Source organism: Salvia miltiorrhiza, chromosome 7 (assembly GCF_028751815.1).
Source record: "Salvia miltiorrhiza cultivar Shanhuang (shh) chromosome 7, IMPLAD_Smil_shh, whole genome shotgun sequence".
Taxonomy (NCBI): domain Eukaryota; kingdom Viridiplantae; phylum Streptophyta; class Magnoliopsida; order Lamiales; family Lamiaceae; genus Salvia; species Salvia miltiorrhiza.
In genome coordinates this window covers 53,329,539-53,356,136 of record NC_080393.1, presented here as the reverse complement: position 1 = coordinate 53,356,136, position 26,598 = coordinate 53,329,539, and the positions used below count along the sequence as shown (strand labels likewise).

Below are 26,598 nucleotides of genomic sequence, written 5' to 3'. Positions count from 1 at the left end.
TCGGTCTTGTGCCGCTGATCGCCACCGTCGCTTGTCCATTCGGACTCCACGGTTGATTCCGATTTTTGGACGCAGCTCTTGATTTCTTCATTTCGTCCCACCATTCGGGAAATCCGATGAGTAAGAAACATCCCTCCTCGGTATGTTTTTTACCTCCACAGTGTGTGCAAACGAGTTTGCTCTTGTCGATTTCCCCTTTCCTGTTGTTCCAGGTTTGATTTCCTTGCTGTGGTCGATTGGAGAGCGGTGGTGGTCGGCTGTGGTTGACCGCGGCGAGTCCGGACCCGATTCCTACGGTCGGCGATTCAGAGGATTTGAGGATATCCTCGTTTGTGGCCTGCCTTCGTACCAGTCCGTAGGCTCTTCGAACAGTTGGTAATGGATCCTTGTCCATAATCTCCCTCTTGATATTAGCATATTTGTCATCCAATGCACTTAGAAATTGATAGAGGCGATGGCGCTCCTCCCTCTTCTGATATCCCTCTATGTCTGTCGGACTCGGATCTCTGGTATCAATCGAGATCCATAAGTCCTGCATTTTGATCCACAACCCTTCTAGTGTCATAGATTCTTGTTTGATTGTCATGGCTTGTCGGTGCAGATCATAGATTTGGAATGGATCAGATCCACTTCCATAAGTGATCGCCAATCCTTCCCATAGATCAGAGGCGGTTGCGTACTGTGATACCTCATTCACAAGTCCGGTTTCGATATTGTTGATCACCCAATTGAAAACGCAGTTATCCCGTTGCTCCCATCTCGTGTAGCTGGGATCGTCAATTGCGGGTGGTTTTGAAACTCCATTAATGTGAGATGTCAAACCTTTTCCCGCAATTGCCCGTTTCATGAGGTTAACCCATAATGGGTAATTCTCCCCATTGAGTTTCGCCTTGATGGAAATCTCTCCAAAAGATTCAAGTTGGTCGTGGTTTGGTGGTTTATGGGCCGATGAATCTGGAATTCTGAGGCTTTGTTTGAGGAATTCTGCAAATTGTGCAGCAAATTCCATCGGGAAATTTGGTGGGGTGTGGCTAGTTTTTTCTGTGTCTGAAGTTTCTTGTTCTGACATGGTTTGGTTTGATGTTGAGCAAATTTGTAGGGGAGGAAAAAATATAAAGTGGTGAACAGTAACTTGAACAGTAATTTGAACAGTAACTTGAACAGTAACTGCCACGTTACCTTGAACAGTACTGCCAAGTCAGTTTGAACAGTACTGCCGCGTCACTTTGAACATACTGCCACGTCACCTCGAACAGTAACTGCCAAGTCGCCTTGAACAGTAACTTTACTGTTCACCTTCTCTCCCAACCCTTCACCTGCTCCTCTCTCTCTCTAGATTGCAGAATTTTTTTTTTTTTTTTTGCGTTGGTTTGGTGTGTAGTAAATTTGTAGGGTTCTTTTGGTGGTTAACCTGCTCTGATACCATCTTAAATATGGTAATCGAGAGAAGCTAGGTTGAGAAAGAACAACATGATAGAAAATGTAGAGAGAATTGATAATGTCTCTGATATATTCTTTAGATTACAATGCACCCTTTTATAGTGTAAGGGTGAATCAAATGTCAAACTACAATCTCTTAAAATCAAATATAATCTCTTAAAATCAAAAGCTAAAGATTTTATCGTTGAATTATTATTCATGATCTTTGAATAATAATCTTTGACTTATGCAAATGGTTATTTTCAACAGAAATAACTCAAGCTCAACTTGTTCAGGGAATTGGGAAATGCGAATATCTCATTCATCCTATAATCCATCTCCCACAAAATGTTGCAATACAATTTGAGTGATTCAAGTTTATGCAACTGACCAAGATTGTGGAAACACTCCCTCAAACTAGCATCGTATCCTTCAAGCTCATGATCGTAATCTAAATGCAATATTTTGATGTTGGGAATGATCTTGCACACATCCTCACTCAACCTCAAATTCACTGCTTTCCCAAGCGTATGAAAATTTTCCAAGATTAACAAGTCATCTTGTCTGTCGGGATGAGGAAGATAAATTTCATAACACTGGATATGCCTAAGTTGTCGCATCTTCCAAATTTCAATTGGTGCAACAACTGTCAATGTATACAGCTGAATGATTAAAGCATGCAGATTCCATACCAAGGATAGTGAACTAGGAAGCTCCAACACACCCCCGTAACCAGATCCCCACAATGCAAGGTGGCGCAAGTTAACACTCCCTAATGGTACTTCAAGTGAACTGTGATTGTTTACATCCAAAATTCTCAACAATCTATATTTACAAGTCTCCTTGTGTAATTCACATTCCATGATACTGCGTGCAAGTGGAAGTCTATCGGTTTCTCTCCCTCGGGAAGCTTTCTTATATATGATGCGACGTTCTGTGCCTAGTACAGGGCCTTGAGTGATCACATGAAAAAACCCTTGTTGCTCACCTACTTTTAAGCATAGGTCTCTTAATAGATCATGAATATCACAACATTTCATCTTCCCATTTTTACTTCGTTTCTCAACTAATATCAGATTCCTGTCAATAAGTTCCTTTAAGTAATCCTCTGCAATCTCTTCTAAAACTTGGTCTCCATTTGATTTCAAAAATCCCTCGGCAACCCAAATTTGGATGATACTCAAGATATGGAGGTTTGCATAATTAATACTCTTAAGAAGTCCAATATGAAGAAAGCAAGGCTTTAGATGAGGAGGCAAGTGGTTATAACTTGAAAACAATACATCTAAGCTTTCTTGCTTCTCTTTTGAATTGGGACTTGATTCTATGTCTCTGGCAACACTCTTCCAATATCCTACGGTCCTGGAAGACTTTAAAAGTCTCCCCCCGATCACAACAATGGACAATGCTAATCCTTTGCATAATTTAACAATCTTTCTTCCAACATCCTCAAGTTCAGTAGGGCAATCTTCATTTTGGAATGCCTTCTTACAGAATAATTCCCAACTTTCATTCTCATTTAGAAGACTCTTCGGAAGGTAAGAAGATCCACAATTGTTAGCCACATCTGACAACCTAGTAGTTAGAAGAATCCGGCTTCCACTTCCATTATTAGGAAAGAAACACCTTACTTCATCCCAAGCTTCGACACTCCATATGTCGTCTAATATGATCAAATATCTCCTACCAGATAAAGTTTTATGCAGTTGTTCTCCTAATTCATCTACACTTTTATCGGAGGATTTTCCTTGGCCAGAAAGAAGTTGTTCAAGAATTTGTTTAGCATTGTATTGCTGTGATACGGTGGCCCAAGCACGAATATCAAAGTGTTCGATGATGAGTTGATTAGCATAAATATTTTTGGCAAGAGTAGTCTTACCCATGCCGCCCATACCCACGATTGAGATGAGATGCAGATTGGAACGATGACCGGTGAGCTCGTCAAGAAGCTGAATCAACTCATCACGAAATCCCACCATAGCAGTTTCTTCTCTGGTCTGAGTAAGACTAAGAGTAAGAGGAGGTGTTGAATGCTCCTCTCTGAATCTCTGTTTGTCCTTCAACTCATTGGCCTTTTCGATGATAGCATCCATCTCTTCAATTATCTGCCGCAGATAGTCCAAGCATCCATCTCCAGCCACATGCTCCTCAATTGCTTGGTTTGATTCACCATGAAATTGATCCACATCTCCAACTGCAGTTGCATTTCCCCCTTCAATTGCCCTCTTTTCCTGTAGATAAAGCCAGAAACTGAAAGTTGATTCCGTGTCATCAGCCGAAAGAGGAAGGATTTGATTGGCGATGTGAGATTCAATCATATCTTCAGCCGTATGAGCTGCAGATGCAATTAGGCTTTCGAGATGTTGTGCTTCTTCGCTAAGTCCAGCATAATTAAAGTTCTCAATGAAATCGAGCAACAAAGCAGTCTTCTCCTCGAGGGAATGGATCTGATTGTTGTCGAAAGAAGTGGAAAGGCGAGGATGTGTCATCATCTGCTCAATTGTGTTCAAGAGAGAAGCGAGAGCTGCATAGGCTGCCATCACAAATTAATCCTTGGATTAAACTGCAGATTGCTCCAAACTAAAGAGTGTTTGGTCGAGAGAGCAAGAGTTTGTTAGTATAATCTTTTTGAAAGAGAGCAAGTGTGTGGAAGAGATGCGACGCAGAGAAGAAGATGAAAATCACAGCGGAGGCTGCTGTGCTTACACGACAGCGTTTCAGCCTTCAAAGACAAAACACAATACTTTACTTTTTTAAAAGAAGTCTTCTGTCAAAAGTCGTTTCTGCGCAATAAGCGGTGGAACCATTATGCTTTCAAATAGCATATTCTTTTCCCTCTCCTTTACTTTTTTTTTCTCCACCGATGCAAAATTTGAAGGGATGTACCAAAATTAATTTATAGGTAATTAATAAATAAATTTTTAGAATTAATTTTTTATAAATATTATATGTAAATAATAATAAAAATATAAAAGTATACTCCCTCCGTCCGCAATATCGTTTCCACATTTGCCATTTCGGTCCGTCCGTGATATCGTTTCCACTTCCATTTATAGAAGTAGGGTCCACAAACTTTCACTCACAACAATTGTGGGACCCAAACTCCACTCACTACATATCCACTACTATCCATCACTTTTCTTAAAACCCGCGCCGTCCACAATGTGGAAATGATATCGCGGACGGAGGGAGTATATTCTAAAATAAAAATACAGCACTTATTACAGACGAATAAAAATGTAAAAAAAAAATCATACTTATCGTGGATCATTGTTTAAAATAAATCTCATATATTAGTATTATTTTATTCCTATTAGTCCCTAATCACTTTTTTTTAATACTACCTTCGTACCTCAAGTATATATTATTTTGAATTTAGATAGTTTGACTAATTTATCACCAAAGAATATATTTAAACTTGAAAAATAATACAAAATCCGTCCACCAATCCAAGTGCAAGGAATTTATCTTTATTTTTGTTTAATAAAGTCCTATTCTCTAGAATTAGTTTACCTATTCTTTTATATATATAAATTACATAAATAAAATAAAAAATTTAAAAAATCCAAAACCTCAAATTTTAGACATTAACTTACCCACACAAACACTAATTTAGTTGACCTATTGTTTCCTCTTATGCTTTTATTTGAAAGTCATTGATGGTCTATGCAAGGATGGAAAGGTGGACCATGCTCTCCAACTCTTCTCCACCTTGGGTGATAAGGGGATTTCACCCAATATTGTGACATATAATTCGAAAATTGAGGGGTTACGCAATAGGAGAAGAATGGACGAAGCCGAAAACATTTTAAGGAAGATGATAGCTGACAAGATCTGCCCAGATGTGGTGATGTGTAATATCTTTGTGGATGCTTGGTGCATAGATGGATATGTTGGTCTCTATGAAGGAGATAGATTTTCAACCCAACATTGTCACATACAATGCATTGATTAATGGGTATTGCTTACAAGGAGAAATGGATGAAGCTAGAAACATTTTCCAATTGGCGGTGAATTCTGGAATCAAGCCCAATATCATAAGCTACAATAGCTTGATGAATGGGTATTGCAAAAAGGGACGAGTTGATGAAGTTTCACGTCTTTTTACCATAATTCCCGCCAAAAGATTAGAGTGCTACTTGTTTTCTTATAACATAATGCTACATGCATTATTTCGTGATGGCAAATATGAAGACGGCTCGAAGCTGTTCAAAGAGATGGAAGCTCTACAAGTGTCTCCGGATAAAGACTTACAATATCTTGTTGGGTGGTTTGTGCAGAGCTCATCGTATTGCTGAAGCATTTTCGGTGTTGCATACCATGAAAGATGAAGACATTATTCCCGACATAGTAACATACAATGTTCTCATTGAAGGATTGTGCATTAGTAATAAAGTCAGAGAAGCAAAAGATTTGTTCGATGAGCTTCCATCCAAAGGTATGCAGCACGACACCATAATGTATCCAATCCTTGTCGGTGCACTTTGCAAAGAAGGGCAGATAGAGGAGGCTAAGGTTCTGTTCCATGAGCTCCCATCGAAAGGTTTTCATCCTGACGTCATAACATATAATATTCTCATTGGTGCACTTTGCAAAGAAGGGCAGCTAGAGGAGGCTAAGGATCTGTTCCATGAGCTTCCATCCAAAGGTTTGCAGCCTGACGTCATAACATATACAATCCTTATCGGTGCACTTTGTGAGGAAGAGCAGATAGATGAGGCTAAGGATTTGATGACGCAAATGGTAAACAATGGTTGCTTGCCTGATAGTGTGACATACAATGTTTTTGTTCGAGGTCTTCTCAAAATGAACAAGATGCACGATGCAATTAATGCCACTGTTTGAAGAGATGGATTCAAAGGGATTCACACTTGACAAAACTGCATATTCGAGGTTGATTGAACATGTGAAAAGGGAAGGTAGAGATAGTGTTCTATTAGATAAGTTTAAGTAACTCGTACCAAAATGACTTCTATTTTGTTAGGTTTTATGTTGTGCTTGAAGGTCAAGAATTATTTTAATAGAGATGAAGGGGGAAGTAAAGTTGCTTATTTGGTCATATTATTTAATCTTTATGTTATGATGATTTAAAATGCTTGTGTAGTTGTGATGTTGTTTATTTAATTTCTATGTTTTAATACAGAGTGAATATGTGAATCTTGTAAGCACATCTTCGCTGTATTTGGATTTACCATTGTTAACTTGTGAATCCTATTGATTTCACCGTTTTAATTATTGTAAGTTTTATCTCTCTTGTTGTTAATTATTCAGCTAAAATCTGTGTTTTTTAACTTTTGGATGCAATTGGTTCCAATGCTGTAAAGTTTGTATTTTTATTAGTGTTCATTACTCATAACATCGACCTGCAAAATGTGACTAGTGTGATTGTTTTAAGAAATCATGAGTTTCTGCAATAATGCGTTGTAAGAAATTATGAGCTGATAAGTTCTCAAGATAAGATGCAGAAGTTACAGTTCATAGTTTCTGCACATTTTCATGTTGTTGATTTTAGGTGATTAAGTTTTGGGAGCTCTTAGTTGGATAAGTTACAGTTGATTTCCTCCTTCATCCACCACATTTAACTTGGTATCTATTATGTTCGTTTTGCTGGTGGAGTCTTCTCTAATTTATTTTGTATATCAGTGGCTGTGTTCTTTTGCTTCCACTCATCATATATTTTTCAATCTACGTGGGAATGAGTTTTTCCTTGGAATTACTTGGTGAAAGTATAGTAGTTTCAGCTTGAGGTGTCAAACAGCTCTGGCCGACGACCCGGCCTAATTTTTGGGTCGGGCTTTGCCATTACATTTTGGACCTAATCTGGGCTAATCCATCGGTAAAATCGTCGGCCTACTCCGGTGACGTCAATAGATAAAACGATGGAATATCCATCGACGAGGCCGTCGGTGCAGTAAAAATCCATCCGTGATTAATTTAGTATGTTAGTGTTGGGTAAAGTCCGACATAAGTCCGTCGGTGATTTGTTTTACCGACGGTTTTTTACGGCCATCAATATCCTGCCAAAATAGTGTAGTGTTTGACACACACATACTGTTGGGAAATCAGTTCCCCATCCAAACTTGGTAGAAGCAAGAAATAAGAATAAAAACTAGACACAATTTAACAACACAAGAATTTAACGTGGAAACTCCAAATCCGGAGAAAAAACCACGACCCACTGAAAAATTACTATATGATAAATTTCTACAATCACACAGTATTTCTCACACCCTGTCGACTCACAACCACTACACTCTTACAAGCCTTTGAAAACCTCTCACCCCTCTAAAACAAAGAGCAAGGAATTTCAAACTAGAAGTAATCACAAGACTAAAGGTAGTGATTGGTGTAATTGTATCAAAGACCTTGGAACTCCTTAAATAGCCTAAGGGTCTCCACCTACTTTGATAGCTCAACCAATGTGGGACAAAAATCCCCACTTTCATTTTTAACACAATTCCAACAATCTCCACCTTGTTAAAAATGAAAGAAAAAACGCCATTGTCTTCACCGACAATTATGATTCTTATCACAAAGAACCATCATCCTCAAAAGTGAATAAACCTACTCCACCAAATGAGTAGAACACTTAGAATAAACCATTCTAAGAATTTTACTTCGGCACATGTCGAAAAAACCTTGCTGAAATTTTGGTGCAACCTTCTAGCTTTTGGCCCTCCTAGAAGTCATCAGCCATCGACATACTTTTCACCACACACCTGCATCCATGCCAAAAAACCATGCACATGTGGTCCAACTAACATCGTCACATCCTCTATCATGGCCATTGGACATGCCATAAGGATATTCATGTCCTCAAAGGACATCATCAAACACGATGTTAGCTGCTTGTTCGGAGCTTTCTGCCGAACCCGCTCCACCTTGACGAGCTCCACCTGGACAGTTTCGCTTCGTATGGCCGGGTTTTCCGCACCTCCAACAAACAACGCCCTTGGAGTCTTTCTTCCTCCCTCTGCTAAAGGCCACCATTGCTGAATTTTCCGATGAAGGACGTCCTTCACTCATCAGCCTTCTTTCTTCCAAAAGAAGTTTGCCCGTGACTTCAGCAAAGACCAGAGTTTCCTTCCCATAAACTAATATTGGCTTCATGTGTTCATAGGAACGTGGAAGAGACAAGATGAGTCTCAACGCCTTATCCTCATCTTCAATTTTCGCTCCAATACTCTCCAGTTCAGAGATAATGCCATTGAGAATACTCAAGTGATCTGAAATCTTCACACCTTCATCCATCCGTAAGGTATGAAATTGTTCCTTCAAATACAACCGATTCGAGATGCCTTTTGCTTGGTACAGAGCTTCCAGCTATTCCCAAAGCTCCTTCGCACTCGAAATCCCATGTACATTTGCAAGTACATTCTTGGCCAAGCAGAGACGAATTGTTCTTGCCGCCTTCAGATCCAGATCCTCCCAATCTTCATCACTCATACCGGACTTGTTGTTTGCGTCATCATCTGCACCGGGCTTTTTGACTGCACCCGGACTTCCTTTCAGGGCCTTGTGTAACCCAGATTGTATCAGCACATCCTTGACTTGCACTTGCCACAAGCCAAAATTTATTATTCCATCGAATTTCTCCACGTCGAACTTCATTTGGACTTGAAGTTGACTTGACGTACCGCTTCTCCACCAAAATGAACAGCCGTCTCGCAAGAGACACCCCGCCCGGATCTTTCTCAAGAAATCCTTTCTGATGTGGAAGATCAGACAATGCTGCTACCACAGAGCATACTTGGAATATCAAGAGACCTCAGCCAGGCTCTGATACCAATTGTTGGGAAATCAGTTCCCCATCCAAACTTGGTAGAAGCAAGAAATAAGAATAAAAACTAGACACAATTTAACAACACAAGAATTTAACGTGGAAACTCCAAATCCGGAGAAAAAACCACGACCCACTGAAAAATTACTATATGATAAATTTCTACAATCACACAGTATTTCTCACACCCTGTCGACTCACAACCACTACACTCTTACAAGCCTTTGAAAACCTCTCACCCCTCTAAAACAAAGAGCAAGGAATTTCAAACTAGAAGTAATCACAAGACTAAAGGTAGTGATTGGTGTAATTGTATCAAAGACCTTGGAACTCCTTAAATAGCCTAAGGGTCTCCACCTACTTTGATAGCTCAACCAATGTGGGACAAAAATCCCCACTTTCATTTTTAACACAATTCCAACACATACAATAATCTGTATGCACCTTGACTTGCAACTTCTGCATTCATTGTAGTGCAAATTGGAGCTATGATCCAATGTCCCCCTCCTAAAATAAACATTTAATTTGGTTTCACAATGTAATCATTATGTATATGAATTCTTGATTGAAATCAAGATCTCTGTTTTGTCTGACCTTGTAGGTCGATGTGTGATGATCTTTGAGTGAGATTTGAACTCGAGACCCAATACCTCCTGTGGTATCAAAATCTGAGGTTCGTTTTCATCATTGAAAACTGAGCGTCGAAAATAATAAGCAATTAGTTTTCTTGGGGAAAAAAAAGAAACATAGAAAAAGCATCACCTTGAACAAGAACTGCTGCTAGAAACAGTATGAATAGGAACAAGTGATGGAAGGAATGTTAATGGGGGGGGGGAGAGAGAGAGATGTTACTGCTGAGCTCTATCTGTGTGTTGTGTAATATATATATACGCATGATGTTGAAATATTAATTGTTTTTCACTTGTCAATTGTTTTTAACTGCCTCTTGTTTGGGAAGTATGAAACAGATTGAATCCCTTCATAACCAGCAGCAATATTGATGGAGGTAGCAAAGAAGCAACAGATCTAGAGAGACAAATCGCATGTGCAGCTCCTTCAAATTATTAGGTAAAATAAGCTTATAAACAATTTATAAGAAAAATAAGTTCCTCTACGCCAACTTAATTTTTCATAATCTTATATGTAACCATCATTTTACAAATATTATTCAACTATTGTTTATTTAAAGGATCTTGGAAGAGGATTACTTAAAGGATCTCGTTGACAGGAACCGCGTTTTAGTTTGTAAGTATCATAAGGATGGAAAGATTAGATCTGTCTGCATTCATGATCTTCTCAGAGACCTATGCATAAGCTTAGCAGATAAAGACAAGTTTGTTTCTTCTGCGAGAGTTTTGTTATAGTCCTGCTAATTTCAAGCTTTCTTTAATTCCAGCTCCAAGCCATCGGAAAATATCATCTCCGATCATTTCGGAGCCACCGCCACAGCAGCAGCTGCGAACCACCGTGGCGGAGTGGGCGACCCATGCTGCTCGAGGGAGAGGGCGGCAGCTGTTGTCTCAGAGAGAGGGAGCGAGAGAGGAAAGGGAGAAGAGGAAGGGAAGAGAATTGAGGGAGAGAAATCAGAAATGAGATGATTTAAGAATTTGTTATTTTAAATTTAAGCTGGTTTGGGTCAGCCTTATCAACAGTTATATCTAATAAATTAATCTATCTATACCTATTTTAAAAGAACCTTGTTATACAAAATTTGATTTGCCTATTATGTCCCTATTTTTTATTTTATTTTAAGGGAAATAATGTAATTATGATTAAAGTTATTATTATTATTATTATTATTATTATTATTATTATTATTATTATTATTATTATTATAGAAGAATCCCACACTAATCACAATATAATATGTGCCTTCTCTTCCTCTAATCTTACTTAATCATATCAATTATATTATAATATATTATCATTATAACTACAATACAATTTTGATGGTCAAAATTGTACACACATATAAGATTTTGTTTTATTTTTTATTTATATCTTTATACTGCTTGCAAACATTTATTAAAGTTAATAATCAACAATTAATAATATTTTATTATTTTTAACTTTAAATATATTATTATTTTGAATAAAGAAATTGTGTTAAATAATAGGTAATACGTGCAACGCACGTAAACTCTGCTAGTATATACAAAAGTATGCTCCGATGCGTTTAATAACAAAGTATTTGCGGAGGTAGTGAGGACAAGTTGGGTTATTTATACTGCATGCGCACGTACCTTCTTCTTCTTCTTCTTATTTTTTTTAAGGGAATTGAAGAAAGATTGTTCTTCTTCTTCTTATTTTTTTTAAGGGAATTGAAGAAAGATTGTATTAATGTAAAGCATCATCTCTTACAATTTCTTGTAGCCAAGAAGGAAATTAAAAGAATCCGTCCAACACACGGATTGATCAACATGGACGGCCCGGCCCTATTCGCCGATCTAAGCAAATGAAAGATTCCAACTAACGACGCCAACATCTTCCAAAATTATCTCATATAAGAATATTGATCGAGTATACTGAGTTAATTTGTTCCAATCCTATATATATATACATAACATGCTAATTAAAACCCTCAAATCCTTCTCTCACACACTAATTAAAAACACAAAACTTCATTCCTCGCAATACATATATAAGAGCAACTCCTCCTTCGGTCCCGGCAGCCTCGACCTCACCAAAAAATTCTTCACCCACATCGCTGGCGGCGCCCCTACCAAACGCAGCACTAAGATAACCGTGGTGGGCGTAGGCAACGTCGGCATGGCCATGAGCTCACCCTCTTCAATGCCAACGAAGAGAAGCTCCACGGCGAGATGCTCGACCTTCAGCACGCCCCTTTCCTCCCCCGGACCAAGATCAGCGCCTCCGACCTCTGTATCGTCACCGCGGCAGCGTGGCGATACAGTTGTGCCGCCGTTGGCAGAGTTGTCGCCAGATTGCATAATCTTGGTGGTTTAGAATCCGGTCGATGTGCTGACCTACGTGGCGTGGAGGCTGTCCGGGTTCCGTCAAACCGGGTCATCGGGTCGGGCACGAACACTTGGATTAGTCGAGGTTTCGGTTCTTGATTGCTGATCACCTTGACGTCAATGTGCAGGATGTGCAGTGTAGGTACCTTGTATTCTTGAATTTCTGTGTTTAAGATATCATACACTATTAATTTTGTCAACTACATGCGACATGCTCAACAAATAGCCTATGATCCGTTACGTAGAAAATTGAAGAAAACCTACCTGCAAAATTAATAGCCTAAAACATAGAAATTCAAGAATATAAGGTACCTGTACATCCTGCGCATTAACGTCAAGCTGATAAGCAATCAAGAACGGAGACCTCGATGAATCCAAGTTCGTGCCCGACCCGATGACCCGGATAGGCAGGAACCCGGACAGCCTCCACGCCACGTGGGTCAGCACATCGACCGGATTCTAAATCACCAAGATTATGCAATCTGGCGACAACTCCACCAACGGCGGCACAACCTGTCTGAATATCGCCGCACCCCAGCTGTGACGATACAGAGGTCGGAGGAGCTAATCTTGGTCCGGGGAGGAAAGTGGCAGCGTGCTGGAGGTCGAGCATCTCGCCGCGGAGCTTCTCTCTTCGTTGGCGTTGAAGCTGGGTGAGCTCGTCTTGGGTGAGGATGGTCTAGGCGATGGCCATGCCGAGTCACTGACGTTGCCTACGCCGGCCACAGCGGTTATCTTGGTGCTGCGTTTGGTAGGGGCGCCGCCAGCTATGTGGGTGATGAATTTTGTGGTGAGGTCGAGGCCGCCGGGAGCCCGAGGCCGGAGGAGGAGGTGCTCTTATATATGCATTGGGAGGAATGAAGTTTAGTGTTTTGTGTTTTAATTAGTGTGTGAGATAAGGATTTGAGGGTGTTGGTTAAATAGCATGTTATATATATAGAGGGGGGGTTAGGGCGGTTACCCCGTGTAGCTTGTTACACCTTGTGTTGATCTAATTAATGTACTAATTTGTATCGGTTTTTATGTGATATGAGCATAATAACAAATTTTGATTTTGCACTAATAGAAATGGAGAAGCGATGAAGATGAAACAGAATGACGAAGAAGGAGAAATAATTTCATTAAGTTGTTGTGCACACAAAAGGTGCTGCTAACACACACACAAGACGCATGATGCCAGCGAGGCTAAAATAACAGAAAACACACTCATGCATACGCTACTCACACATGCACCTAGTGCATGCCTTTTATCTTATTTTAAAATATACTACTATCTAATAATTGCTGAATTTTTAAATTTGTTTGATTTTGCTAATTGGATTCCGGTTCAATTAATGCTATCATTGCTGCTTAATTAATATATACATGAATGTCTAATTTTTTTTTTTTAGGAGCATGTCTAAATATTTTTAATCACGCGCTTGTAGTTTTAAATTACTGTTGTTCCAATAATTGGAAGAAATTAACTTACTATATACTCAATATTCTTTTATGTATTTAAAGTAAGTGATTATGAAAATTTTTAAAATATTTATAATAAAATTATATACTAATTTTTAGTATGATTATTGAGTTTATATATATTTTTTACATTGCACAAATACAAATACGTACTAATTATTAATTTAATTTCCCAGAATTCCCACATGTGAGACGTTCTGTAGGGGAAAAAAGAAAGTAAAAAGGAAGTTGCTAGGAATAATATTTGCCAAATATATAAGAACTCGTTATTTGTTTTGAGAAAATAAATGGGTTTGTTGGGAGGAAATAAAGGTAGTAGAAGATGAGGGAAAACTATGACGCAATAAAGAAAAGTGTTATGGAAGATCATACCGAAATGAGAAGAGATGGCCACGACGCGTAACTGAATCATAAAAATGTTATTATATGTGCTTCCTTCAAAATATGTTACATCAAGGTAAATAAATTTGTTTAATTTGCTGGCTTGTTTTTAAGCAAGAATGAATGGAGTTTTTTAACTTTTTGCCGCCAAACTTTTGCAGAATGAATAGGGTGCATGTGAATCATTCTTTAAGAATACCAACGACACCTATATGCGTGACGAATAGCCATCATCTATATATTATATAAAGAATCAGTTTAACACAGCATCCAATGTACCGTCATTCTTCTAACAGAATCTTCTTAATATCTAACGACAGTTTAAAGATAATGCATTGGCAGCTCTCACAGTACCCACTAAATCGCCTTCCAGATGGGATCTTCTGCCCCACTATTTTGTGTGTACCACCGGGTACCACTCTTAATTTATTTTAATTTTTAATTATATTTTCTTCAATTTTAATTTATTATGCTTTAATATTATAAAAAGATAATTAACAACGGTTCACTCATCCAATTAGGGTTTATAATTATTTTTTTTATATTTATTTGAATGAATAATTGATTATTTGGGTTCATTAATTCAAAGTTGGGGTATATAATTTTTTAAAATTTCAATTTTTAGTGATAAATATTAATTAGAGTTCATAATATAATAATATTTTGTATTTTTATAAAAAACAATTATAAAATAGATAAATTAAGAGTGCTACACGGTGGTACACACTAAAAAGTGGGACAGAGGATCCCATTTGCCCACCTTCACCCATTAATTTACATTATTCTCAACTTTCTCTCTCCATCGTTTTGTTCACTTTCTCTCTCCAATTTTCTTGCTATTGGATTTTTTGCCATATCTTTCATTTGACTATGTTTTGTACAATATACTCCATCCGTCCATGAAATAAACTCTCAGTTGGGGTTCGGCACGGAGATTAAGAAAGCTGAAAAAGGTGGTGTAAAAGTGGTGTAAAAGACTAAAAGGGTAGTGTTATGTATTGTGATTACTTTTACTAACCTTTCACTAGCTATTTGACGACGACAACAACAACAACAACAATAAGAATAATAACTGTAGAGGCTAAAATCTACAATTGAGGATGACGTCTGCACGTCCGGATCGATCGGGCACTAGCAACCTGTCAACATAAGAACACGTAAGAGTCCTAGGTTGAGCACCGGGAGGTGGTGTCGATCGTAGAGCCTCCGACGCTCAAGTCAGTAATGGAATAGCGAAGTGAATTAAAGAACAGGATAAAATAAGAGAGAAAGACAGGCTGGAATGCGTGGTTATTCCAGGCTGTAGGCGGCGTCGGAGGGTGGAAACGGTGACAGTGGATTATGATAATGGAATATGGGAAGCGAAGATAGGCCAAGTTGGCTATTTCAGGCTTGGAAGAACAATTAGCGTGGCGGCGGAATAGAGAGAATTCAAGGAGTAGAGAGCAAGTAGGATTTTTCGTATGTCCTTTATGATCTAGTCCGGATGTTTATATAAGAGACATCCAGCCGCTAGGGTTTCTATAGCCTGGCCTCGTCAAAACCCTCAACTCTCAGGTTGTTGCGATTTGGATGGGATCATGAAGATTACCCTCTAACTACATCAGCTTGGTGGGAGACGTCTTTTTAGGGTTTGACGGCTGGGAGACCTTTTTTAGGATTTTGACAACTGGGTCTTATAATTTCGTCAATCCAGGTTGACAAAAACCCTTGTGCCGCATGCGATATATTCAGCTTGGTTGTGGATTCAAGTCGATCTATAGTCTTTCGGGCTAGATGGACCGGTCCGTTTGACTAGTTGGGCTTTTTATGATCGTGCCAAATTAGCAAACTAGCTTGGTAGGCTTAGGTCGAGTGCGAATTATTCAGCCCGACTGTTTAGACAACTTGGACGTAAAGTGGATAGTCAACCTGGGTCGGTCCAGGTTGATCCTATGATAAGTATAACTTGACTTATCGGGCTAGACGACAAGTTTTCTTAAGTAATTGGGCCAACCTTGTTAACGATCCAAGTTGGCTCGAAGTTTGTCAGGTTAGACTGACCGGGTTTGTTCAGCTCATTAGTCCAGCTTGGAATGTTAATTGGGCTTGAGCTAAGTTGACGAATTTTTCCCACTACAGTTAGCCCCCCACTCTACAATTAGAATTTTCTAATTGGAGAGTTGATTTGATTGTAACTATTCCACATAGGTGAACTTCTAGGAATATCGGGCTGCTGAGCTGGTATAGCCAATAGGCCGTAAGAAACCCATCGCTTACCAGCCTGTAAATTGTTACGATGGTAGAGGACGTGAACCCATTTCAAATTAAATGATAGCCAATATAGACTGAATCCATTTGTCAACATGGATTTTAGTGTTTTGCTAGCTTGAAACTTTGAAATAGGCAAATTTCCAAATTACTCCAGCATGGCTCATCTATTGAATAGTTAACTACTCTAACCTTTCATAAATTCAAAATATTAATTCTTCTGCTCTTTCAAAGGGCTGCTGAATTGCCTCAAGTTATACTTGGCTAATTTCCTTGTATTTATTCATAACTCAAATCAAGCAAACAGCAATTGACAATTTGGATTGTTATACTTATATCTGGGTTGGCCGGGTCGACCTTGTGAACAGATTGGAATAGATTTGGTGACTGCATCGATGACCCTTGTACGATTGATGCAGTGTTTGTACGAGCATCTCACTTTATATGTATGTATATATATATATATATATATATATATATATATATATATATATAGGGGAGGGCTACGGTAAAAATACTTCTTAAAATATAAATATAAACGTTTTTTAATGTACGAATTTTATCCAATAGGGTTACGAATTCATCAAACATGGTTACGAATTGTGAAAAATAATATTTTTCTACCTTTGGGATTCGAACCCAAGACAACGAATTCATCCAACAAGGTTACAAATCAACCGTAGATGTTAGGTCCTTAGGGTCTCGAATAGGTGTATGGGGGGGGGGAATACACCTATAGGCTATTTTTACACAATCTACTGACCTCAATCAGAGGGATCTCAATCAGAGATCAAAACGAAACTTTGCATGCAAACAAAGACTCTTGTTTTACTGAAATCAGTTTTGACCAACAGGGTTGACGACTGATACTGAAAGCTCTTCAGTAATGAGTTATCAATTAAGTTGCTGGAACTTAACTAATGCAAGTAAGGGCTTCAGTCGTGTTTGCTAAAACAGAGATGATATCACTCTTCCTGACTATCAGAGGATAGTTCAGTCAGATCGATATCATACGCAGCGGAAATTAAACTTAGTTTCGTAATAGCCTCGGTGGAGCAAGTTGTTGGTTAAGGTTTCTCTTTGCTGTTAGTCAGTGTTCAGTTTTATCAATTGAAATAGCACAAGTAAGAATGTAAAACTGAAAGCTGTAAACAACACAGAGACTTTTACGTGGTTCGGAAAAACTCTTTCCTACATCCACGGTTGGTTGATCAGACCAACAATCCACTCCGCAAGTGCTTCACTGGTGCACTGCAAACCGTACCGTGTGCTTGCCTGGTGCACACAACCACTCCACTGAAGAAAACCCTTCTTCGGTACCCACGCTTCACTCGCGTCGGATTTCTCTGCTAAGCACAACACGTGCTCAGACTTCTCACTCAGAGTTCAGAGTACCTTCCTGAACTCCGAACCACTCAAACACTCTTATGGGGGGGGGGAGGTTTGAACGAGTGCCAACTATACTTACAAAGAACAAGTTCTTTGAAGCAAGTTTGACCTTTGGCTTCTTGGTAAACAGATATATGCCTAGGGTCTAAGAGAATGTATGTAATCAGCAGTGACTGATTTTGGCTTTGGAATTCTCTTCTTCGATTCAAGCTTTGGGGAGGTTAAGCTTTAGGCTGAGTAGCGATTTTGGCAGAGCTTCAGCATATGTCGTTGAATCGGTAAAGGTTGAAGTGATCCTCGAGCGCTATTTGTAGGAGAACTCTTGAATAGATCCGTTGGCGTAGATCGTCTTCAAGATTTCTTCCGTTGGAGAGCAATTCGAATTTGGGCTGAGGCTTCAATCTTCGAGGTTCCTTGTCTGTGTGGAAACGGCTCTCTTTGATGGACAAAAGATGTGACGTCTCTGAAAAGTAACCACCAGATAGGAATGACCTCTGCAGAGATAAAGATATCCTGAGATCTCTGCATTTAATGCGGCTGTACTTGTGCGTACGTGGCTTCCTCTGAACGTTGGAAGATCAGTCCTAGGAGGAATGTTCAACTGATACTTGACTTTAGTATCAGTCCTTTGCGCGCATTAAATAATCAGTCTTCAACTGATTCTTCAACTGATACTTCAGTTGGTATCTGCAGTCTTCAGTCTTCGTTCTTCAGTCTTCAGTCTTCAGTCTTCGACACCGCAAGCTAAACTAGAAACGAACTCTAACACTTGAGTTCAAAACGATTCTAGTCTATTACAGTTAAGTCCTATGAATTTTGGTATCATCAAAACAAGGGTTAGGATATTCCACAAGGTTCCCAACAGTAGATCTTGATGATCTAAGGGCTGAAAATTGTTTATATTTTATATTTTAAGAAGTGTTTTTATTTTAGCCCTCCCCTATATATATATATTACTAATAAGAAGCATATATCCAACTTGCAGAGATATTTATTGATGAGGAGTGAAATATGTCCCCTTTTAGGATCATGCCACGTGGCTTATCCTATTGAACATATGTTATAAGAGATCCATGATGCTAGAAGACGCCTAGCCTCATACTAGACCAGAGCGTACAAGACCAAAGAAGTCCAAACCAGAAGGAGAAGACCCGAATCAGACTAGAGAAACAACTACCAGAGGAGCGGCTCTGAGACAGAGCAGAAAAGCGAGGCCACAGACGGCTATTAGAGACAATACCTCGACATAGAATCTGACCTCTCCTTTTCTAGTCATTTTTCCCGGGCCCAGTTAGTTAGCGCATGGAACACGTGTATTAGCGTAAAATTACTATAGTACCATTCTTGTAATGTCTATAAATAGCACATCTCTACAATAATATAGACACGCTCTCTCTATTTTCCACTATCGAATTCTCTTTAACTTTCTGATATTCTCGCTTAATCATGGGAACACAGGTAGATAATAGAAAATTCTCCACCGTAGAACATATATTCTAAATTCTAAATAAATAAATAAATAAATAATTTTTTTGGAGGGGGGAGGGTGGGGTCGGGGGTTTGGGGGGTAGAACAGGGCAGGGGGAGTAAATTTTTTTTTGGCTTGGGGCTGGGTAGGGGGGTGGGGTGGGCAGGGCAGGAGTAGTGAATTTTATTTTTTTGATTTTATTTTATTTTAATCTTAAGGGTAGTTTTGTCATTTAACACAAAAGTGGGTAATTTTTTACAAAAAAGTGGGTATTTTTTTAAGTTTTTATTTGAGTGGGTAAATTTTAATTTTACTAAAAAAAAGTGGGTATTCTCATATATTAACTCTTTTTTAAAATCTAATTAAATTAAATTTTTGTTAACTTTTTCTCTTAATCTTATCGATATCTATATAATACTCCCTCCGTCCCAAGTAAGATGACACGTTTCTTATCGGCACGGGAATTAAGGAGTTGTAGATTAGTGTTTTAAGTGTACAGGTAATGACATTCACTATGGGCAAAAATTTTGGGGTAGTAATCTAGTTGGCACGGATAGCACCATAGTGGAGCCCAAGAAATGGGGTAGGAAATTTGGTGCGGGTAGCAAGATTGCTACCCAGGTAGCAGGCTGAATGGTGGGCTCCACGCCAGGATGAGTGACGCACGAGTGCAAGAAAAGCACGCTCAGCGCGCACAGCTGGAGCACGTGCAGTGCACGCGCCCGCTGTGCGCCTCGGATTGAATGCAGCTTCCAATTGCAGCCATTTCTCTTTCCTTTTTTCACTTTTCGTCCATTTCCTTCTCTTTCCTCCCATTTTTTGTTTTATTTCATTCTTTTTCTTTTTTTATTCATTTTTTCTTCTCACAAATTCCTTCACTAAAATCATTTTTTTGGTTTATTTCTTTTTCTTTTTCTTAACTTTTCCTTCACTACAAAAAAAAATTGCTTTTAGTGGCAACAATTTTTGTCACTATATGTACCAAAATCGTCACTAAAGCATCCTAGTGACAACTTTTGTGGTCGTCGGTAAGTCGCGGCTATATCAACCGTCACTAAAACCTACAGTGACGACGACAAAATATTGTCACTGCAAATCTATTTATTGTCACGGATGATGTTGCCACTGAATATGATTAAATTGTGACGATTTTTTTTGTTACTATATTTTGAAATTTGTAGCCACGTTTGAAGTTTGTCACAATAGTTTCTGTTTGCAGTGACATGATATTGTTGTCACTATAATGATGTAAATTAGTGACATGATACAAACGACACTAAATTGTCCAGCCAATAGTCATAATGTATTTGTCGTCACTATAATTTTCTCATTTAGTGACATATTTTTAACCGTCACTATATAAACCAGCATATAGTCGCACGCGTGTATTGTCATTAAATCGTAATCATTTAGTCACATGTTATAATCGTCACTATACATGTATAATTATAGAAATTATTTTAATATTAAAAACTTCTTTAAAAAAAGGGCGTGATCACGTTTCTTTCTAAAAAATCGAACCGTAAAATTGATATAGAAGCTTCTTTAAGAAAAGACGTGATCATATTTATTTCTAAAAATACTAGATCAAATTGCAAAATTGATGCGGAACGTGATCACGCTATTTTAAGCATAATCACGCTTATTTCTAAAAAGTCAAATACGAATTGCAAAATTGAGGCAGAAGCATATTTATGAAATATCATAAAATCATGTCTTTCTAATAAATAAAAGATATTCTCAAGAAAATATATATATATATATATATATATATATATATATATATATATATAGGGTTAGCTTATATTGAGATTTTAAATATTTTGAGATTTTGAGATAAATGAACATATCAATAAATTCTTTGAACATAACCAATATAACTCATGAACATATGAATCTATTTAATTTATTTAAAAAACACGCCACTTGTAGGGATTGAACCCCAGACCAACGCGCGTTCATAAAAATTAATTGACAAGTTCATCAAAATGTACTTATATGTTCATTTATCTCAAAATCTCAATATATATATAAATCTCAATTGAACCAATTCCTATATATATATATATATATATATATAGGGACGCGCTCCAATAAGACCCCATATTTTTCGTATAACATGAGTACAATGAATAAGACAAATAATACTAATGAACAAAACGTATATCTAATGAACAAGATGTATATAGTGATGAAAAATAGAATTTTAAAAATTCGTAATGAATAAGACATGTATACTGATGAACAGAGCCGTATATACTAATGAACAATGCAGTATATACTGATGAATAACAAAATTTAAAATATTCTGCTCCCTCCAGGATTCGAACCCTGCGAAAAAAAATCACCCTCCAGATACAATATCAGCCATATGATTGATAAAATAAACTCACCAGATCGTGCCCTAGATCTCACTAAAATTAGGGGGTCTCATTGGAGCGGCCCCCTATATATATATATATATATATATATATATATATATATATATATATATATCTTAGTCAACTAACTTTACAGTAATTAGAACTCGGTATTTGACTACTTTGATTTAGGCCTTGAATGATAGCAGGGAGAAATCATCTTCTAGTTGGTCTTACTCTTCATCTCTCAACTTGGATCTTCCTTCTCCTAAATCCGAGCCGTTCGTGCTGATATACATCACAACATCATATCCCTTAAGATCCTCAACATATGCTAAAGATTAAGACATCAAAAAAATGTAGCATCTGTGGCCCTCTCAATAACATCATATCAAACATAATTTAGAGATTAAACTCACAACTTGGCCACCTGAATAACCCTTTCTCGGCATATCATCTCTGAAAGTTTTAACTTTTCAATCTCTCTGAAAAATAAAATAAAAATTGATTAACACAACCTGTTGGAGCAGCTTAGCTGTAGAAATTAAAATGCAAACGCAACAGAAAACAGATAAGTTACGTTTTAACAGATTACCATGTAATGGCAATCTGCAGCACAACATAAACTCATTAGAGAATAAAATGGAGCAAATGCTGTGAAAGATGTTAAGAATAATGGCTGAAAAATTCTTACCCATCTTAATATACATCTTCTCAATCAAAAAACTTTTAGTATTACTCATCCATTCTATAGAATGCAATCAAAGGCTCAAGCAGCAAGAGAGCCACATCAACTGTGATCAATATTAAGTTCTGCAATACCTAAAAACTGACCACTTAAATCAAGCCATATCTCCAATAGAGCCTAAATTATTTCACAAATTTTACTGGATACCTTACTTTTATGCCAAATTGAGCAGCCTTTAGAAATTTGAGCATGAACTAGTTGAGGCATAACTTCAAATTCTTCAAGATTTTCTTTTCCTGAAACACATAAATTATATAAAAAATAATATTTTTGCAAAATAGAAAACAAATACTTATAAATTACAGTGAAATCCATTCCAATACCCAATTCCCATTCAGGCACACCCCCCCCCTCCCCAACCTCCCAACCTCAAAATTCTAAATGGCATAAAAGGGAAAAAGTTCTCCGTAAAACAATTTACCTTCTCTATCAACAACTACGCCACTGGCGTCGTCGTTGACTCTAGTAGCGTCGCGCAACAATCGGAATACGACTCCATACATTTTCGCAAAGCTGAAGTCGCCTGAAAATATTTTTCCAGGATGTTTTATTCTAAACCTCCATCGCCACCGCTCCCTTCTCCTGTCCAATCTGCTAGAACTTTCTCCTTGGGGGATTCTTTGTCTGGTTTAGTGGAACAAGGGATTCGCGTTTTGTGGATTTGAGATGGTTTGCGGGGCTTAGCTTTGGGTTTGATTGGTAGGTTTGGGGTGAATTTGAATGAGACAATGTGCAGATCGAAATGGTGGTGCTAGGGTTTTCTCGTGAAAGCGGTGCTAGAAAGTACTCCATGGTTGACGCTCTCATCTTAAATTTATCTATCTTCTATGTCAAAACCGTCTCCTCAAAATTTTCAAGGAGTTTTTGGCGCTGCCCAATTTTGGGCGGGTAAATGAAACAATATGAGGACGTGGAATTTGAATACTAATTACTAGCGATTATTAGAGTTTATAATCTATACTATATTAAAACAGCAGTTTTCAATTTCAAATTGATTGCAAAACAATTTGAAATTGATTTGAGTGACAATTTTGAAAATATATATGTAATATGATGGTTAAAAATAAATCACACCCTACACCCCCACCCCCACCCCCACCCCCACTATCTCACTCACGTATTAACTCATTTAAACAAATCTGCTAATCAATTATTAAAAAAATTGACGAGCAGTGGAAACAAATAAATTATGGAATATTATTAAATAACAAAAATACAAATAAATTATGTAATAATATCATGTTGATTTTAACATGTTCTTTGATATTCAGTTTTATATAAGTTTACGCATAAAAACGAGATGTATTTCATTGTTTTTAATTACCATAATTAGGAATTTAATGTGTATTATATTAAATTTGAAATATTTTTTAGTTAATGCAAGGTCACCAAGAAAAATAAAATCAAACTATCTTAAATGGAATGATCATAAATTAGATCAAAGAAATGATGGACACTATTCTTCGTTGGCAAGTGATTAACATAAATAATTAAAATAATTTATTGATTTAGTTCTTATTTTAATTTATTGATTTTTATATATGATTGTTTCATATGAAATTTATTATATTGTAGCTGATAATTTTATTCATAATTTGTCGGCCATCAATTTTTTAATTAATTATTGCCAATTATTATCAGAATTTGTTTTATGAGTTTAAAATAACACAATTATTTGATATCAATTTAAGCAAATGCCAAAGTGGGTAGAAACTTTTCTTCCACAAATGATGAATCGTTCAAAGATGATGAGCTTATTGAAATAAATATTGAAGAAATGCCTAACAAAGGTATTGTATAAACATTACCAATTTCTTTTTTTATATATTTTTACTTGAATTTGTTAATTTATTTTTATCAGAAAAAACAAGTCTTCAAAATTCATTTGAAATGAGTAATTTGCAAGTTTCGGATGATGATGCATTAACAGCCATACATATTCAAGAAATTTCAATGACAGATACACTATACATATATATAGGATAAATATCATAAAAACCCCTGAAGTATACCCGCTTTATCAAAAATACCCTGAAACTTTCAAAATGTTCTTTAAACCCTCAAACTATCAGGTTTTATCAAATATATCATGCATCTACTTTTCGGTCACCAAAAATGTGATGTGGCTCGCCGGATGCCACAATGTAATTTATATTCTATTTTTTTAAATGACATGGCAAAAACGACGTCGTTTCGTACCATATCATTTTAAAAAATTCACTGTGAAATTTAAAATTAACTCCAATCGTGTTTGAAATTCACGCTAATCTATACTATATTAAAACAACAGTTTTCAATTAGAAATTGATTTCAAATCAATTTGAAATTGATTTCAATGGCAATTTTGAAAATACTTTTAATATGAAGGTTATAAATATATTATTCACGTCCCATTCATTTCACACGTTCACTAATTAAACCAAATCTATTATCTATTAATTAATTAGACAAAAAACCATTAAAATGAATTTATACAATCCCACGTTCACTAATTAAACCAAATCTATTATCTATTAATTAATTAGACAAAAAACCATTCAAATGAATTTATACAATCCACGGTCAACTGAACAAATAAACTACTAATATGTTGTTATAAAATAAAATTAAATAAAAATTAGTTATAATAAAATTAAAGGTTTATGTTTAAACTATATTTTTCTTTTTATTTTTCATCTCTTTAACTTATTATTTGTTGTTTTATTTCTTACCAAAATTGTGAAATTCGATTAATTATAAAATATTTAATACGCATATCAAATTAAAGATCACGATAAGAGCTTTAATTTAATATGTTTTATGTAAATATTTGATTTAAAATGTAAAAATTAAATTTGTTTAAATATTAAAATTTTATAATTTTCTCTCGCATTTCTCATCTTTTTGAAAAAAAATATATTTTTAATTTTTTTATTAGTATTTTTTTTTTATTTTTTTACTTTTTTTGCTTTCATAATATCAAATTTTATAATTGTAAATTCTTATTATTTTTAATTTTTTTAATATTCAATTCAAATATATTTAGTTAAAATTAAATTTTATTATATTTATGAGTATGATAATTAAATTAGTATTAATTTTTATATAAATATAAAAAATAAAAAATATTTTCCCGTGCATTGCACGGGATGCAAATGCTAGTTACACATAAATAATAGTAAATCGTTATGTGTGGTTAATATTTTTTATTATTTAAATAAGGTTAATAATTTTTATTAATTTTCCACAAAAGTAAATTGAAGATTTAGATTAAACATAAAACAAAAAAAATTAAAAAAATATGACTTAATCTTTTTAACCATGCATAAATAAATTTCACCAACTATTTAATATTATGTAATTATCATCATACACTATTGAATTCATAGACGAATAATACAAGTGAAAAAGAATATGCCATACAAGTTTTAAATTGAATTTATGTTTAAAAAAATTGAATTTACTTTAATTTGTCAAAAATGACTATAAAAATTATTACACGCACATATATAATTTTTTTTGTATGATTTATCTACACATTTACAAAATATGTGTGGCTAAACTACCACACATTATTATGGCGCTGTTCTAATTTATTAATTGTAAATAAGAATTTACTTTTCAATAATATGCATGTTTTAATTTCAAATTTTTAGAATAATTATATTAACTTTAAATTTATATTTTATCATTTAAATAAATTAATTTATTTATATAATTATATTATTTTTATTAAAATAAAATATTATACAAAAATTAAAATACATAAGTAATATATATATATATATATATATATATATATATATATATAATGGTAAAAGTAGTAATAATGATAGTAGGGTCCATGAATAGTTAAAAAATGAGGTAGTGCTATAGTGGAGAAAATATGAGGTAGTTGAAAAAGAAGGTAGTTGTTGATGTGGCACCACTATGGGTAGCACCATAGTGGATGCTCTAATAAAGTATAAAAATGATAAAGTAGAAGAGATAAAATAATAAAGTGATAAAGTAGGAGAGATAATGTAATAAAGTGATAAAGTAGGAGATAGAAGGTAATAAGTGAATACTTAATTATTGTTAAGTAAGTTAAAATGCCTTATTTTTTCCAAATATAGAAAGGTGTCATCTTAGTTGGGACGACCCAAAAATGAATACGTGTCATCTTGGTTGGGACGGAGGGAGTATATAAAAGAGGAGCTTTCTCCCTCTTTTTTTTTCCCTCTTTTTTTGTCTCTCTTCTCGCATCAATCTTTTTACTATTTTTTTCTTTTTATAATTTTAATTCGTTTTTAAACATTGTCAAATTTAATTTATAAAAAATATTCAATGTTCATCTTAAGTTTAAGTTGGTAAGAAGATCTTTAATGTATGATGTAAAAATTATA

At 36.0% G+C, this 26,598-nt stretch overlaps 1 protein-coding gene, 1 long non-coding RNA gene and 1 pseudogene across 6 annotated transcripts; 1 reads left to right on the top strand and 2 right to left on the bottom strand.

Moving 5' to 3' along the window:
- Window positions 1-1,682: 1,682 nt before the first annotated feature.
- LOC130994397 (putative late blight resistance protein homolog R1B-17) lies at window positions 1,683-3,959 on the bottom strand. Its single transcript, XM_057919439.1, has one exon. The coding sequence runs from the start codon at window positions 3,957-3,959 to the stop codon at window positions 1,683-1,685; it is 2,277 nt and encodes a 758-aa protein (XP_057775422.1).
- A 115-nt stretch (window positions 3,960-4,074) lies between these two features.
- Window positions 4,075-6,388, top strand: LOC130994396 (pentatricopeptide repeat-containing protein At3g22470, mitochondrial-like; annotated as a pseudogene).
- A 15,311-nt stretch (window positions 6,389-21,699) lies between these two features.
- Window positions 21,700-23,047, bottom strand: LOC130994987 (uncharacterized). 5 transcript variants are annotated; one of them, XR_009091964.1, is made up of 5 exons: window positions 22,793-23,047; window positions 22,656-22,747; window positions 22,181-22,470; window positions 21,906-21,969; window positions 21,700-21,774 (listed from the first exon to the last, which is right to left on the bottom strand). It is a non-coding gene; the product is annotated as an uncharacterized LOC130994987 (long non-coding RNA). The 5 variants fall into 5 exon arrangements; XR_009091965.1 differs by having other exon boundaries at window positions 21,917-21,969; XR_009091963.1 differs by having other exon boundaries at window positions 21,706-21,969; window positions 22,181-22,308; window positions 22,387-22,470.
- Window positions 23,048-26,598: the final 3,551 nt, after the last annotated feature.

Coding starts and splice junctions, on each gene's coding strand:
- LOC130994397 (XM_057919439.1), bottom strand. CDS start 3,959: ATGGCAGCCTATGCAGCTCTCGCTTCTCTCTTGAACACAATTGAGCAG.